At 56.0% G+C, this 16,867-nt stretch overlaps 1 protein-coding gene across 7 annotated transcripts in view; it reads left to right on the top strand.

Annotated features, from left to right (window-relative positions):
* Positions 1–16,867, top strand: part of Ep400 (E1A binding protein p400) — a 100,899-nt gene that overhangs the window by 46,760 nt on the left and 37,272 nt on the right. For all 7 annotated transcript variants that reach the window (XM_027952026.2, XM_027952025.2, XM_071615866.1 and 4 more), the window contains 11 exons: positions 3,124–3,231; positions 4,068–4,258; positions 4,453–4,630; positions 7,099–7,235; positions 8,572–8,741; positions 9,186–9,360; positions 9,450–9,586; positions 12,390–12,576; positions 13,611–13,777; positions 14,866–15,035; positions 15,695–15,928. In XM_027952026.2, the coding sequence (XP_027807827.2) occupies positions 3,124–3,231; positions 4,068–4,258; positions 4,453–4,630; positions 7,099–7,235; positions 8,572–8,741; positions 9,186–9,360; positions 9,450–9,586; positions 12,390–12,576; positions 13,611–13,777; positions 14,866–15,035; positions 15,695–15,928 (1,854 nt within the window). The remainder of the gene's footprint in view (positions 1–3,123; positions 3,232–4,067; positions 4,259–4,452; positions 4,631–7,098; positions 7,236–8,571; positions 8,742–9,185; positions 9,361–9,449; positions 9,587–12,389; positions 12,577–13,610; positions 13,778–14,865; positions 15,036–15,694; positions 15,929–16,867) is intronic.

The raw sequence follows: 16,867 nt of genomic DNA, 5'->3' as shown, positions 1-16,867 counted from the left end.
GGCACAATGGCTGTGATTCCTGTGTGGGAGCAGGAATATTGCTTACAGAGAAGTAGTATTCTCACTACTTGAGTCCCAGGTCATGGAGCCACACAGAATGATGTCTCCCTCTGGCCCGCCATCTTGGATCTTCATCCGTGTGTGGATTTTTTGAGGACATAATTCTGCTGTCATTCGAGTTTCTTCTAGTGGCAAGTCATTTCCTAGTGTGCTTTGTGATTTTGGAACCTATAGTGGAGGCTCCTCCAGAGAGGGGTTCTGTTAACATCTCATCTGTGTTCTTCTTGCTTCTCATATTGAATGTAGTAGGTCTTCCTCTGCCATGCTCTTCCCTCTACCATGCTCTTCCCTCTGCCATGCTCTCCCCTCTGCCATACTCTCCCCTTCTGCCGTGCTCTCCCCTCTGCCGTGCTCTCCCCTCTGCCGTGCTCTCCCCTGTGCCATGCTCTCCCCTGTGCCATGCTCTCCCCTGTGCCGTGCTCTTCCCTGTGCCGTGCTCTTTCTCTGCCATGCTCTCTCCCCTCTGCCGTGCTCTCCCCTCTGCCGTGCTCTCCCCTCTGCCATGCTCTCCCCTCTGCCATACTCTCCCCCTCTGTCGTGTTCTTCCCTCTGCCGTGCTCTCCCCTCTGCCGTGCTCTCCCCTCTGCCGTGCTCTTTCTCTGCCGTGCTCTTCCCCTCTGCCATGCTCTCCCCCTCTGCCATGCTCTCCCCTCTGCCATGCTCTGTCTTTTGTTTTCCTTTGGCACCAGGGATTGAAGGGTGTTCCACCCTTCAATCTGGAGCTGTAGCCCCAGTCCTTTTATTTTGTTTTGAGACAGGGTCTTGCTAAGTTGCCCCGGCTGGCCCTGAACTTGCTATCCTTCTGTGTCAGCCTCCTGAGTTGCTGGGATCACAGGCATGATGGCAGCTCTACCTTTAAATTGGCATGTTTAGTACATCTGTATTAATTAAATAACTAAATTGAGCTTAGATCCACATGATTTTAAATCACTCTGTCCCCTACTCTGTCTTTCATTCGTTCCTTTATGCTGACCCAGGGTTTGGAAGATGACTCTACTATGCTTCTCTGGTGGCCTTTTGGCCATGCTTCTTGCTATGGGCCCGGCTAATGGCACCCGCATCCTTGATGTGTGGCTTCCAGACATGGAAGTGGCCTGCCGCTCTTCTCTGTGGCTCGGGAGTTGGCACAGCCTTGCGGTACCTGTGGCTCAGGCCTCTAATGAAGATATCCTGTCGGAATGTGTACATGGGCAGGTTGGAGGCGTCCTTTCCAGGCTGGCAGCTCTTGCTGGACATTCAGAGCTGTCTATCCTTCCTGAGCAGGCGCTTATGTGGGCAGGACATGTCTGGCCAACCCTGGCCCCTGTCTGTGAGGGCTACACAGAGCTGTGAACCAGTGTGTTTGCTCAGGTTGGTGTCTCCGTGGTCCTCAGGAGCCTGGGAGTTTTCTCTATGGCCATGTGCACAGTTACGAAAGTTAAATTTTGGGTTTTCTCTTTCTATCTGAATGGAGTCTTCTTTTTCCGATCTATTTTATTGATGTGTTGTAACTGTATTAAATGATGCCTGGTGTTGGAGCTTCTAGTTTATGTACCCAGAGGCCATTGCTGAGAACCCTGAGGGATCCTACGGGGGTCTTGCAGTTTCTCCTGCTACGTGGCCACCATGTGAGGAGTAGATGAATTTCCCAGCCGTGTGCTATGAAAGCACTCAGACACACAGATGTGGAAGACGTGCCTCTCGAGGACCACAGTCCATCATTTGGAGTCTGCGGCTCCTATGTGACCTTGCTTGGCTTTGTCCCAGATCTGCCTGTCATTCCAGTGCCATGGGTAATTTAAATCATAAATGGAGGGACTCCAGGAGACTCCTGCCTTACCATCTCAGCTGGGTGCCGCAGTCTGGCTGGGCACAAATCACGAGCCACTCAAGCAGGAACAAACTTTATTTCCAAACTTCACCAGCACACTCCCTGGGAACTCTCCTGAACGCAACCCACGCGGCTCCTCCAGGAATACACCACACTCCAACCAGAACTCCCTCCTCCGGCACTTCCCCATCCAGGAATCCCCGCAAGAACTCCAAAGTAGCAGGCCTAGGCGGACCATCATCATCTCAATGGCTCGCTGGCGTCACTCCGTTCTGGCAAAAATGCCTTGTGTCATTCCTGTTATATTTTTATTTGACTCTTGGTGTTTTAATTTATCATAATCATCTGCTATTTTCCACCAATGGCATTATTTTTTCCTTGTGCTGAGTACTGAACCTAGGGCCTCACACATGCTAGGCAAGTGCTCTTGGCTGAGCTACACCCCAACCCTTTTTTAAATTTTGAGGCAGGATTATGTTAAGTTGCTTGGGCTGGTCTGGAATGTACAATCCTCTTGTCTCAGCCTCCTGTCTAGCTGGGATTATTAGAGTGCACCACCATGCCCAGCTACTTTTTAAAAATATATATATATTTTTTAGTTGTAGTTGGAAATAATACCTTTATTTTATTTATTTTTATGTGTTACTGAGGATCAAACCTAGAACCTCACACGTGCTAGGCAAGGGCTCTGCCACTGAGCCACAACCCCAGCCCCCGCCCCCGCTACTTTTTTTGTGTGTGTGAGTGTTACCATACATTTATCAGATGATTTCAGAAAAAAAGTTTTGTTCTTTTATGAATGAAAATTGTTTCTCATTGTATTTCAAAGATCTCATTCTACTTTGAAGAAAATATTTAGACCTTGTGTCAGTAATGGCAACCCTCTTAGTTTTTAGAAAAACATAAGTGTGCTTTTAGAAATTGTAGGTTTTGGATATCCCTAATCTGAAAATCCAAAATCTGAAATGCTTTGAAATACAAAAATTTTCAAGCATCAAGAAAATAATGCTTAGAATGTTTTGGATTTTGGAACATTTTGGGCTTTAGATTTTCTGATTAAGGAATGCTCAAGATATTTGAAAATCTGCACATTAGACATCAGAGACACTTGTGGTCCCAGGCACAACAGGTGACACAGACACAGCCTCTGCTGCTGTGCGGGCGTCCTCCACGCGCAGGGAGGGCGCGTCTCCTGCCTGCTGACCCTCGGGTGAGTGGTGTGACTGACGATCTTCTTCCTATATTCTTCCCAGCTGAACTGCCCCTGATGGATTTGATGAAGTTGTATGAAGGTGCCTTTTTGCCAAATTTCCAGTGGCCCCAACCTGACCCCGAGTGTGACGAGACGAGCGGAGAGGAGGGTAGGTCTCAGGCGTGGCAGGAGCTGGGCCCAGCAGCTGGACCCGGAGCCCCCTACCAGAAGGCTTGAAGCTGACCTAAAAGCATTGCTTCGCCTTTCTTTTAGTCAAACGTATTTACTGTTTAACGTTTTACTGAGTAAACTTTAAATTCTGTGCTTTTTACTGATTAACTAGTCACGGGATCTTGGGGGGGTTCCTTTCAGTTTATAGGGCTCGTCGTTTCATGAACTTAGGTTTTTATCATATTTATCCAAGCTGTTCTGTGTTAGTTTAACATGTTTCAAGTAGTTTTAGTTTTTATTAATAAATATTCCTGATAAATACCCAGAATACTCCAAAAATGTCTCCCTGTCCTGTTTTCATTCCACTTAGACATAGGCAGGGGTGAGGCCGTGAGAGGCCGAGACAGGTGCCTGAAGGTCCCTGAGGAGCTCAGGCCTTTTAGGACCTTGGGGTCTGGGGTGGGCAGCTGGCCGCCTCCTGGTTCCTGATTGGGAGACATCCTGACTTATGCTTTCCTGGCCCTGGGCTGGGGATTTACCATAAGCCTCCCTGTGACACTGGTGGCCAGTCGATACAAAGAACTCCTTCAGATGCCCAGCAGTGTGGGCCAGTCACGCTCCAGAACTTCTCAGAAGGGTCCTGAGCTTGGCACTTCACAGCATTGTCCACTGTGGCTCAGACGGTTTTGCAGATCATAGGGTGGGTCACAGACGAGAAGACCACTGCCCAGTACTGTATCTCAGGTGTCTCCTCCCTGTTCTCCCTCCTTCTTTTTAACACCGAGGCTTGTAACAGGCACAGCAGCTGCTCCACCCACCTGTTTCTTGTTCCAGATGCTGACGACTGTCCCAGTGACAGGGAGAGCCGCAGGGACTCGGTTCTCATAGACTCCCTCTTCATCATGGATCAGTTCAAAGCTACAGAGAGGGTGAACGTGGGGAAGCCCAACACCAAGGACATCGCAGAAGTCACTGCTGTGGCTGAGGCTGTGCTGCCCAAGGGCAGCGCCCGGGTCACCACCACGGTGAGGCGCTGGGGGTGAGCGGCTTCCAGACCTGCTCCGATCTGGCCACTCGTGCTGCTGGAGAGGCAGTCCTCTCTCTCCGTGTCCCATGGATGTCTGCTCCCACCGGTTTGCCGCAACCGCTTTGATTGCCGTGTGAGGAAGGTCTGATGACAGTTCTCACGGGCGGGCGTCCTCTACTGTCATTGTCACAGGTGAAGTTCAGCGCGCCCTCCTTGTTGTACGGTGCCCTGCGAGATTATCAGAAGATCGGCCTGGACTGGCTGGCCAAGCTGTACCGGAAGAACCTCAACGGCATTCTGGCGGACGAGGCCGGGCTGGGCAAGGCGGTGCAGGTCATCGCTTTCTTTGCTCATCTCGCTTGCAACGAAGGTGAGTGCCTGCCGTTCCCGGTGAGCAGGCCAGGTCTGCCAGACTGAATCGTGGGAATGCCTGGGCACGACCTTTGTTCCTCTGGGACTGGGGATTGAACCCAGGTGCTCTATGCTGAGCCACACCCAGCCTTTTCCCTTCTGTATTTGGAGACTGGGTCTTGCTAAGATGCCCGGGCTGGCCTGAGGGTTGCCATCTCTGCCTCAGCCTCCCGATAGCTAGGATTGCAGGCCTGCGCTACCACACCTGGCTCATGATCAGTTTTTAAGTACATAAAAGTGCTTCAGCTTCTGCTCTTCTAATTTTCTTCCATTAATTTGTTTCTGTTTTTTGACCCAATATTATGCGATTCATTTATTTATTCATTTATTTTTTTGTACCAGGGATTGAACTCGGGGGCACTCGACCACAAGCTACATCCCCAGCCCTGTTTTGTATTAGAGACAGGGTCTCACTGAGTTGCTCAGGGCCTCGCTTTTGCTGAGGCTGGCTTTGAACTTGGGATCCTCCTGCCTCTGCCTCATGAGCTGCTGGGATCACAAGTGTGTGCCACTGAGCCCCGGCAATATTATGCAACTTAAATGTAACACTTTAAAATAGATTTTCTAAGTGTACCTAATTCAGAATGGGAACGCCGCCTTGCCTTACTGTTTTTTCAGTGAAGAAAGTGTGTGCTTTGCCCTGTTGTAAGGACAGTAGTCCCCTCTCTCCAGGTGCTGTGCTGCAAAACACTGGGGTACCTGATCCTCAGCAGCACTTCTCTCTGTGCTGCCTTTTCCCTGAGGTGAGGATGTCCCCCTGTGCACTGGAGGCCAGCGTTGTGTCTCTCTGGGCACATGCACTGCCAAGGTCCATTGCTGCTCTGGTGCTTAGGGCCACTTGAACACGAGCATTGTGACACTGTGGCCATCGATCTGATAGCCAAGAGGGCTACTGAGCTAGAGTTGAGTGGGTATCACTCATGGCGCAGTCTGCAAACAGGGAACGCTTGTGTCCTGGGCGGGAAGGAGGGCACGGAGCAGGTGTCACCAAGCAGTTCAGAATGCTCATTTACAGCCCGCACTTGCTCGCTTCTGCAGGTCACTGAAGCCTTGGGTGGTGGGCAGTGACTGTGGTAAAGACTGGAGGTCATCTGTCTCATCTGTCCTTGGAGGGCACAGGCAGGGGAGGCAGAAGGGCCTGGCCAGCCTTGGGGCTGTAAGGCCTGTGTATGCTCATGTGGCTCTGCCTCACGCCAGGTCTGTGCAGTGTTGGCCCTGTGTTGGGGGAGGTGGGCTCTGGGCTGCTCTGCTGGTGGTTGCGGAGGCTGGAAGGGGCAGGGTGCACTTCACTGAGAGGTGGTGGCTGGGCCAGGAGGGTGCAGATCTGCAGGTGTTGGAAGGAGGAGCTCGGAGTGTGTGCCGCCTACTCTAACTCTGCTGGTGTAGATCTCGGGGGTCTCTCACTTGGGTCAGGAATGTTGCTGTCTCTCGGCTGCTGCTCCTGGACAGCAGGAAGCACCCAGAGCAGTGTGCATTCCTCAAGTTTTCCATTAGGACTGCTGATCAGCCCACAGAGTTGGTCCCAGGCTCAGCACCCAGAGGGCACAGGGTTTCTCTTGCTTTCCAGGGAGAGGAGGTGTCCCTGGTCTGCTTACTTCCCTCCCTGATGCGGACCATGGGCAAAGTGGCAAGTGTCCTGTCCAATGGCCACCTTGGCAGACGTGTGCGGGCACAGCCATGTTTTCCTCCCAGGCGGCCACATGTTGGGTGTCGTGTTTGGTACCGGGTGTGCTGGCCCTGGGGTAGCCTTCCCACGAGGGGCTGTACTCTGGAGAGTTGCCGCCCTCTGGTGTTCTGTTCTCCGTGCATTCCTGTTTCTACTGAGGCCCGTTTTCTCCTGGCGATTTGTCATTGTTTCGTGCCTCCCAAGTAGTGGCTGTAGACATATGTATTTTTTGAAGTCTGCCATTCTGTTTTTTAACTTGATTTGTGTTTCAGTTACTGTGTGGAATTTGAATTTGCTGTGTCTGTGTTACACTGAGTAGCTTTAGATCCTTAATTTTCCCACTACCTACTTGGGTGGCTTGGGTGTGCTATGGCCAGGGATCAGTGTCCGTGAGGAGCGGATCTGTCCATCATGTTGCCAAAGCAGCATGGGCCTGTGCTGCCGGATGCCTGCTGCTCTGGGGAGGGCATGGCCTGTTCTCTTGCTTCTGCCTGTGGTTCGCGGGGGCAGTTCCTCCCGGGAACTGCAGTGGGGTCTCCATGGTCTGTACCCACCTGGGTTCTCACGACTCTGTCTTCAGCAGTGCTCCTCAGGGGCCTGCGCAGTCTGGGGTGTGGCGCTAGGGAGGGCAGCGTGCCTTCCCCTTCATGGCTGGTGTCCTCCCATGCGGGTCCATTTGGCACCTACTGTGTCAGTTCTCTGTTCAAAGCCATCGCAGTGAACCTGGAGTTATTTTAAAGTGATTCTGGTTTCTTTTGTAGGTAACTGGGGCCCCCATCTTGTTGTCGTGAGAAGTTGTAACATACTCAAGTGGGAGCTTGAGCTGAAACGCTGGTGTCCTGGGCTCAAAACCCTCTCCTACGTTGGCAGCCATAGAGAACTCAAAGCAAAGAGACAGGTACCTCTCTCTCTCCCGAAATAAAACTGAATGTAGAACCAGCTTAATTTTCATAGAAGACATTTCAGAATGTGAAGTCATGCTTCCTAACACATGTTGGGTGTTGCTGCTCGAGCCTCTGGGCTTGTGAGCCGTTGGGGCAGCGAGCCCCTGAGCCTGCTCTTTGCAGGCACACCACGTTTCCTTCTAGGCTGTGGTGCTGTGCCTCAGGCCCACGCTGAGTGTCGCCAGCCTGGGTGAGAGGTCGTGACACATCCTGAGTTCAGGGTCACAGACCAACAGGGGCATCTCCAGGGCAGCGTTCCTGGAAAGGTTCACAACTCACAGGGCAGCTTCCCGCCCTCCTCCCCGCTGCGGTTCCCCGGCCCTCAGCCCAGTGTGCACTAACCGCAGGTTTCATTGCGTCTCCAGTTCTGGCTCATTGGGGACGGACTGTGTGGAGTGGGGGCGCGCGTGCTGCCTGTCAGTCTCTACCCGTGCCAGAGGCTGCATACTTGTCCTCCACACACAGGCCTTCCTTCCTGAGGATCAGGAGGCAGGAGTCCGAGGCCAGGACATTCGTGGTCCCTGTTCTGTGCAGGCCTAGCATTGGCTGACCAGATGGCGCCTCATTGCTGAGTCCTTGTGTGGGGCAGGCAGAAGTATCAGCTGTTCACTACAGCCTTGGTCAGGGTCCCACCTGCCCATGAGGGTAGAGAAGGCCCCTCCTCTTATATTCCTAATAAGCAGGTGTTCAGCTTCATAGGAATTTTGGAGGGGCCACGTTCAAACCAAAACTCCATATGTAGTTACTAACTTGCTTTTAAAAAGCTTCATACAGCGGTCAGCTGCCAGCAGGTATCCACATTCTCTGAACACGGTTTTTACTTGTTCAGATTATCCACTACAGATGCTGCCCGCCTTCAGGGTCCCCTTTGGCAATTTCCTTTGGGTTTTTCTTTTCCTCCCGGTACCAGGGATTGAACTCAAGAGCATTCAACTACTAAGCCACATCCCCAGTCCTATTTTATGTTTTATTTAGAGATGGGGCATTTAAGTTGCTGAGGCTGGCTTTGAATTCACAGTCCTCCTGCCTCAGCCTCCCGAGCAGCTAGGATTACGGGGTGTGTGCCACTGTGCCTGGCTAATCTCTATATTTTCCAAATGGCAGTTGTCACTGCTTCCAAGGCATTTTGATCTGTCAACAAATGAGCTTTAGCTTGGTGGAAAAGGTGAGCGGGCCAGTCATGTGCAGGAGCAGGTCGCCATGCAGCCCCGTGGGGCTGCTCTCGATGTGTGGCCTGCCTGCGGGGCGCAGGGCAGGCCTGGTGGGAAGGTGGCTCTCTCTCTGCTGCAGGAGTGGGCCGAGCCCAACAGCTTCCACATCTGCATCACGTCCTACAAGCAGTTCTTCAGAGGCTACCCTGCCTTCTCACGAGTGCGCTGGAAGTGCCTTGTCATCGACGAGATGCAGCGTGTGAAGGGCTTGACTGAGCGGCACTGGGAGGCCGTTTTCACCCTGCAGAGGTCTGCTGCCACTCCAGGGCTGGTGCAACCCACTGTCCCGAGGGCTTTGTAGCTGTTCTTGTTACCTGTGGACTCTTTTGGAGAACGCAGATTGTTGCAGACATGGGGGGCTCTCTTAGTCCAGGGAGTTGCCCTTTACCTTTATCAGGGCCTGGGCGGGGGAGGCTACTGACTTTATTGGCTCAGCCCCTCTCCTCAGGACCCGTGTGCAAGTGCCTTGCCCTGTGGAGCTGCTGACCCTTCTCAGATGCCACCAGAGAGGAGGGTCGTTGTGAGCCACCTCCTCGTATCCCAGCATTCAGTGCTGCCCCGTTTTCCATGTTTGCTGGGTTGGCTGGGCAAGTGCTCACTGACCCCCCAGCCCTTTCTTTGTTGAGGCAGGTCTCCTTTGGCTGGCCGCCAGGGTCCTCTGGTCCTCCCAAAATGCTCTCATCTTGTTTTCAGCCAGCAGCGTCTGCTCCTGATTGATGCACCGCTGCACAACACCTTCCTGGAGCTCTGGACTATGGTGCACTTCCTCATCCCCGGGATCTCCAGGCCCTACCTGAGCTTCCCCTTGAAAGCCCCCAGCGAGGAGAACCAGGACTACTACCACAAGGTGGTCATCAGGCTGCATCGGGTACGTCTGCCTTTGTAGAGTGGGGCCGCCTGCCGTGGACAGACGTGATATGGCGGGTTGCCAAAGAAAGACCTGCTGTTTCCCTCTAGGTGACACAGCCGTTTATTTTGCGGAGGACTAAAAGAGATGTGGAGAAGCAGCTGACCAGGAAGTATGAGCACGTCCTCAAGTGCCGCCTGTCCAGTCGGCAGAAAGCTTTGTACGAGGACGTCATCCTGCAGCCTGGGTGAGTGCCGGCTGGGCGTGGGCCTGTCCTGCTATTGGTCACAGGGAGCTCGGCAGGAGCTCCTGTCCCTGAGTCTGGGGCTCAACCTGGCTTATCCTCTCTGCCACTCTGCCAGCCTCAGTTGCCACATGTGTGGCATGATGTCCACTCAGCTCCTGCTGCTGCTACCTGGGTGGCTCCAGGGCCTGCAGTGTGGGCTTGCCGAGGCAACACGCTGACCAACGGCTTACCTTCTCACCAGCAGTGGGGCACTGGGACCTGGGGTAGCTGCTGAGGGGAGCAGGTCAGTGGGCACAGTGTGCCTGTTGTAGAAGATCCTCTGGTCACAACAGGCTACATCATGCCTTGGCCATCTGCAGCCTCCTCCCTGTCCCCATCCAGGGAGAGGTGGTGAGTGAGGCTGTGCCCACATGCCAGCTGTGAGTGGACTTGCTGTGGACTCCTGTGGCCTCTCCTGGCTGCTGGATTCTTTTGGTTGGGCTTTGTGTTTTCCTGTTTAGAAAGACCAAATGCAAGAAACATGGAAACCAGGTTCCAAAGAATTTTAATTTTTGGTGCTGGGGACTGACCCCAGGGGTACTTAAGCACTGAGCCACATCCCCATCCCTTTTTATTTTTTATTTTGAGACAGGATCTCACAGTTGCTGAGGCTGACTTGAACTTACCATCCACCCACCTTAGCCTCTGGGGTGGTGGTGTCAGGTGTGGCCACTGTGCTCAGCTTCAAAGGACTTCAGATTTCTTGCTCAGTGTTTTCTCCCTGCTCCGTCTACTCAGAGGCATCTAAGAACTGCAGCAGTCCCCAGTGCTGCATCTGGACCTGGTCCCCACCTGTCAGGGGGCCTTGCCTGGCTCTGTGGGAGAAGATCCAGGACCCTCAGGAGGTGCAGTGGCAGAGGTGGGCAGGTGCAGGGTGATTGCATGGCCCCGGTCTTAGCAATGGCCAGGATAGCTCAGGATGCAGGGAGGTAGCAGGCGTGAGGCCTGGCCCCAGTGGCTGCCCATGGGCCCTGCTGGCCTCTCTGCTCCTGCTGCCAGTGTGCAGTGGTGTCCTCAGGTCCTGAGGTGGGTGTTCTCGTGTCTGCAGCACTCAGAGCAATATGTGGCCCCCAGTGTGCCTCCAAGAAATGGTTGGGCATTTCTGCAGAGTGACTGAAGGCCTGCTGGGGAGTCAGGTGCCAGCCAGTGTGCGGGACGACTGGCTTGCACCTTGCTCGGCTGTCTGCGGGAGGCTGCAGTCATGGTTAGTGGGACAAGGAGTGGCAGACCCCCTCCAGATGTGACACTGGCCAGTTCTCGGGATCATTGTGGAAACTGGATAGAGAAACGGAGCTTGCCATCTGTGTGGCTGGCGTCGCCCTCTGCCAACTGTGGGACAGGTGGCCGCTGGCAGAGGAGTGGGTTGAGTGTCAGGGAGGCAGCTTCTCTTGAGCCATGTGCCAGCGCAGGGAATTGAGGCATGAGGTTGCCCTTCCACCTGGCCCAGGCCTGTGTGGAAAGCCTCGCCCAGGGGTGGGGCTTGGGGCTTCTTCCCTGTCATGCCCCCAGTGTGGGACTCTGCTTGGGAGTCACATGTGTCGTGGAGGCTTAAGGGCCCACGGCGGTGGGTCCCGCTGGGGAAAGCAGAGCTGTCTTCGCCAGTGTCCACTGTTCTGCAATGGCCATCTCTGGAGGGCACCCAGGGTGGCCTCTTCACACAGGTGGTCAACATGGGCTTCCATGCCACCACCAGGTGTCCAGCTGTCCATTCTTGGGCTGCAGCTGACAGCCAGGAGCCCTGTCCTGGGCAGCCCTCCGGCCAGCTCCACACCCCCACACTGCCCCTGCCCCTGCCCCTGCTGTCTCCTGGCTCCCCAGGGAGCTGCCTTTCTGTTCCTAGTCCCTGTGCTGGGTCCCTCATCTCTGGAATTTTCCATCTTCCATTGTCCTTTGTCTTATTCTGTTGGCCACGCGCAGATGAGTGTGGTGTGATTTCACGACTCCTCCCTGTTCCTCCCTCCCTCCCTGCTCTGCTTGCTGGCCAGGCGTGTGTGCATCTCTCTGCTCACCCAGCTCTTTGCTCTCCACACCTGCCGCTGCTGCCAGCTCTGGAGATGTCCCTGAGTGCCTGGAATTGGCACGAACTGCACTGAGCTCTGCTCACTCTCACACCTGGTCCTCCAGGGCCTTCCTCTGTGGATGCGGCACTGTCATGGAGCAGTGCCCTTCCCATGGCTCTGGTCTGTTTCCTGAGTCTCTCCAGACCAGTGGCACCCTGGGGCGGCTGGCCCTGCTATATGCTGTGTCCAGGGCGGCCTCTTCCCCCTAGAGGTCTGCCCCATGCTGCAGCTTCCGTTTCCTCCTGGACCTGGCTCTGGTGAGCCCTGGGGTCTGCCTGTGCCCTACTTCACCACAGTCAGGGTCGGGCACCTGCATGCCTGCCTTGAGTGGGTGCTGGGGGCCCTTCTAAGGAGACTCATCCCACCTGGGCTCAGTAAGCCTCTGGCCTTCACAGTGCCTCTCAGGTGCCCATGCCCTTGGGGACTCATCACAGTCACAATGGGTAATAGTCCTCCTCTGAGTGCTTGCGCATGGCCGGCCCCCTCTCCCCGCCAGGGTATCTTTGTGTGAAGATGTGCATGTGTCAGCAGGTAAACAAAGCCATGTGGGGATTTGGACTTGAATGTTGGAGGTGACTGATTTGCCAGCCCAATCTGGAGAGGATGTGTAGGTGCCATGTCCTGGCACCAGCAGAGCTGCTAGCGAGGAGCTGAGTGGCAAGTATGTGTCTGCTGTCAGGCTGAACTGCGCTTTCCCCGAGCAGGACTCAGGAGGCTCTGAAGAGCGGTCACTTTGTCAATGTCCTGAGCATCCTGATGAGGCTGCAGCGCATCTGCAACCACCCCGGACTGATAGAGCCCCGGGTCCCTGACTCCTCCTACGTGGCAGGGCCTCTGCAGTACCAGTCGGCCTCTCTGGTCCTAGAGGCACTGGAGAGAGGTGTTTGGAAGGTAAGTGGAGGGTTCAGAGAGCTGAGCCCTGTCCGGTCCCTGCCAGGCACACAGTAGATAAAAGCCCATGCACGTCCACATGTGTTGGCTTCCAGTCCCTGTCCCCCCTCTGCTCGCCCCTCCCTGGCCACTGCCCATCTAACCTCAGTCTGTACGTTTGCATGTCCTGAGGTTCCATGCGAACGGGATCCTTTGGTCCTTGTTGTTTTTGCAGTCCTGGGGATCAAGCCCCAGGGCTCCACTGCTGAGCCATGTCTGCAGCCCTTTTCAGGCTTGCCTTGAGAGGTTTGCCAAGTGGTGAGGCTGGCTGGAGCCTGCAGCCCTCCTGCCTCCCTTCTGGTGGCTGGGATCGCAGGCTGCACCCCCATGCCTGGCTGTTGGAGTTCTTCCAGTGGTGGTGTCCGATGGCTCTGAGTCTCGAGGCTGAGTGATACCCGCTGACAGGAGCAGCCTGGAGCTGTGTCCCCTGTCATCAGCTGGGGCACATCTTGGTGTTTTCACCCTTGGCTGTCATGAGTGTGCCGCTGAGAACACGCCTGCCAAGTTTTGTGCACACCAGGCTGTAGCTTCTCTGGGGTGTGCTGGGTGGGGGAGCTGGCCTCACGTTGCCCTGCACCTGACTTGGTGAAGCTGCTGACTGTGCTCTACGCTGCGTCACCTTCCTCCCCAGCAGTGGCAGGAGGGCCTTCTGCTCCCCACCCTCACCAGCACCTGCCAAGAAGCACAGGCTCGGGCTTTGGCACTAGGCCTGGTACTGCCCTCCTTCTCCCTGGGTGTCCTGCCTTCACCTGTGTGATCCGCGGCTGCCAACCCTGCCCTTGCCCCATTCCCGCGCCCTCCCGGGGTCCCTTTGTTAAGGAGGGGCGCTGGCCCCGAAGTGTGCAGCCTGCCCAGCTGCACAGGCTGGGAGGACCCCCTCTGCAGAGCCTGCTCAGCTGGGCTCCCACCCCTAGCAGGTCTGGCTCTTGGTTAGGCTGTCCTCTGCCACCTGGTGCGGCAGGGTTTTATTTTATTTTGTTTGTTTTTCTACTTAGGAAGCCGATCTTTCTATATTTGATCTCATTGGGTTAGAGAATAAAATCACTCGCCATGAGGCAGAATTGCTGTCTAAGAAAAAGGTGACCCGGAAGCTGATGGAGGAGGCCTTCAACTCGCCACCCCCGTCAGCCCGTCCAGTGGCAGTGAAGCTGAAGGCCAGTAGGTGCGTGGGTGAGGGCTGGGAGCAGCAGGGGCTTGTTCTGCCCATCCAAAGTGTGGCTGCAGGTCAGCGCCCTGTTGGCCTGAGTGTTTGGTGTTGGAAGTAAAGTCTGATAACCAAATATGGCTGCCCACTCCCCGGGGAACTCCCCAGACACCCTGGTTTTGGCGAGCGTGGCCATGCAGGCTGTGGGCAGCATAGGGACTGCTTTCCACTCTGCGCCAGCTCATGCGTGGTGGTTGTGGCCCAGGCATTGGGGTGTGAGGGGCCTGATACAGTAGCAGCTGGCATGGCCAGTCCAGTCAGCTGCTCCAGCAGGCCACAGAGCGTGTTCATGGGGCAGAGCGCAGGGGGGGTGGGGGACACTGGATCCACCGCACCACAGGGCAGCGGTCCCTCTAGGCGATACACTGATGTGGAGTGATGGTCTTGGGGGATCAGTAGGAGGACAGGATCAGGTAGGTCAGGTGATGGACTTGAGTCGGGAATGGTTTGGGAAGCGCCAACTCCTGCTGTTAGAAACTGGTAGGCTCCAGTGTTTGGGTGAAAAGGAAGACAGGAAGCAGGAGTCCCGGAGTGAAGGGCCAGGCTGCCCCAGTCGCCCTTTCCTGCCCTTGGCTTCATGGCCAACCGCAGCTGCCCATCTCTGTCCCTTATGTCCCTAGGGGAGGGAGAAGCATGCTGTGCTCTCTTGGGATAACATGGGGGCAGCAGCCTGTGGACAGGCGTGGGCGGCTCCCACCGCTCCTATGCAGCACCTTGAGGCTCTGGCTCTGCCCTCTGGCTCTGAAGTGCCCTGGGTGTTATGCAGGAGTTTTTTTTTCTAATCTACACTAATGTTTATTTAAACAGTTTAGATCACATTTGTCCCAATATCACAGAGTCATGGTCCACATACCAATTTCAAGTGCAGTTTGTCACTGGCCCTTCCTCCCCATCAAGGGGTCCCGCCCTGCCCTGGCCCATGCTCCTGGAGCTGGGACCCTGGGCAGCCTCCGGGACCCTGGGCAGCCTCCAGGCCCCTCGGCCGCCCTGTGGAGCCTGGGCTCTGCAGCGGCTGATGCCGTCTTCGCCTGGGCCTGGGTGTCCAGGTTGTTTCAGCCTGTGCAGTACGGCCAGAAGCCCGAGGGTCGCATCGTGGCCTTCCCCAGCTCCCACCCGCCCCGGACAGCAACTGCCAATACAGCTGCTGCGCCTCCACAGGGCCAGGCCCGTGGACGGCCACCGATCGCCACGTTCTCTGCAAACCCGGATGCAAAAGGTACCTTCACTTGGTCGTGGCCCCGGTGCCAGGAGCTCCCTAGCGAGCACCTGCAGGTCCAACACGTTGAGCCACCTGGTCTAGTTTTCAGGAGGCATAGACGTTCTCGTTTCTTACGCTGGGCTTCTCCTGTGTGAGAAACCTCTCTCTTGGCTGAGAACACGTTGACGATGATGGCCACCTTGGCAGAGGGCTCAGGACGTTGCTGGAGACGCTTGTTGTTATTACATGTGCCATCATTTCAGCCTAACTGGCGGTCACTTGAGGACGGATAGGGTTAGATGGCAGAGGGGTCACAGACGTGGCGTCTTGGCCTCCACGGAGGTTCCTGGCGTCACACCCACCACTTCCTCCGAGGTAAGCAGACTTAGGGCTGCGACTGATGAGAGTGGCCGCCCTCCCAGTGCTGTGTGGGGGGGGCAGCTGTGGCCGGCTTGGCTCCGCCCGGCCTGCTCTCGGGAGGAGGAGCACCAGAAAGCACAGTGGTAGTCTCTCCACTGAGGACCGTCCCTGTCCTGCCTCTGTCTTTTCCCAGAGGGCTTTTCTCTTGAGGACAGTGTGCAGTAACGTTTATGTAATTTCTTTGAAGTTCGGGTGTGAAGCGTTGTCGTTGAGAAGAACTGCTAACGGCTTTGCACAAACCGACTTATCGATTGCAGCGGCCCTGTTGCAGACCTCGCCGGCCTCCGCCAGCGCTCGACACCACCCCGCCACGACATCCAGCCCGGCAGCTGGCCCTGCCCATCCTGTGCGACCGCGGGCTCAGACCGCGGCCCCTGCCTGCGCCCCAGGCCTGCCCCCGCCCCCGCCCCAGGCCCCCTCGCTGGCGGCTGGGCAGAGCGCGCCGCCCCAGCGGCTGGTGCTCACCTCGCAGGCCCAGGCGCGCTTGCCCAGTAAGTGGCCCTGCCTTCTGGTTCTGCCTCTCACTGCCCTGAGCGGTGTCAGGAGCACGGGAACTCTGAAGGCCTTTGCTGTCCACTGCCTCTGTCTCTCTGCCGCCCAGGCCTGGCGCTACCTTGACAAGGCGTCTGCCAGGGGTGGGCCTCTCCAGAGGCAGCATCCAGGCCCCTTCTCCTCTCTGCGCTTTCTCCTCACCCTCTCGGCTCTGCTTTTCTCCTGCGCCCCTTGCCACACTGGGTACAGGTCAGCACCTCCCTGGTGTCCACCGAGGTCTCTCTCCGTCAGCCCGCAGCCACTGGGGCGAGTGGTAAAGCAGTGGGCACTACAGCCTCCCAGCCCTCATGGGTTGTCAGGTGCAAGCCTGGAACAAGCACTTGCCAGCAGAGACCCTCAACTTGATGCAGTGGCCGGAACTGGGCAGCTTCACTCGTTTTCCCAGGGCAGAGCTTCCTGCTGCTGCCTAGGGGGACTGGCATCCTGCAGAGCCCACCTGCCTGCGTCCTTTCTGCTGTGGAAGTTGTCCCAGCTTACCACGTCGTGGGCAAGGTGCTGCTCAGACACTGCCTCACGGACTTTGTCAAGTGACCAGACCCCGGCAAGGCCTCCTGGAGAGCCGGGAAGGGAGGAGGAAGCCGTGCAAGAGGCGCTGTGCCTAGCCTACCCCTCGTCCCCAGCCTCTTCATGCCAGTCGCGAGTGGCCATCTTGCAGCTGCTCAGGGAAAAGGCCCTTGCTCGCCCCGAGGCCAGAGGCCAGAGTCACTGAGCCATGAAAGGCGAGCCACGTAGAGAGCATGGCAGTGGGCAGAGCCACTCTCTGCCCTGCCTGGTCACCACCGCCTGCGGACCGTGGAGGGCTGACGGGGATTTGAGCCTGCGCGTAGATCTGTCTCCTGCCTTCATTTCCCCTCTCGTTCACGGCTGTTCTGTGGCAA

Source organism: Marmota flaviventris, chromosome 1, assembly GCF_047511675.1.
Source record: "Marmota flaviventris isolate mMarFla1 chromosome 1, mMarFla1.hap1, whole genome shotgun sequence".
Classification (NCBI taxonomy): domain Eukaryota; kingdom Metazoa; phylum Chordata; class Mammalia; order Rodentia; family Sciuridae; genus Marmota; species Marmota flaviventris.
This window is presented reverse-complemented; position numbering and strand designations above follow the sequence as displayed.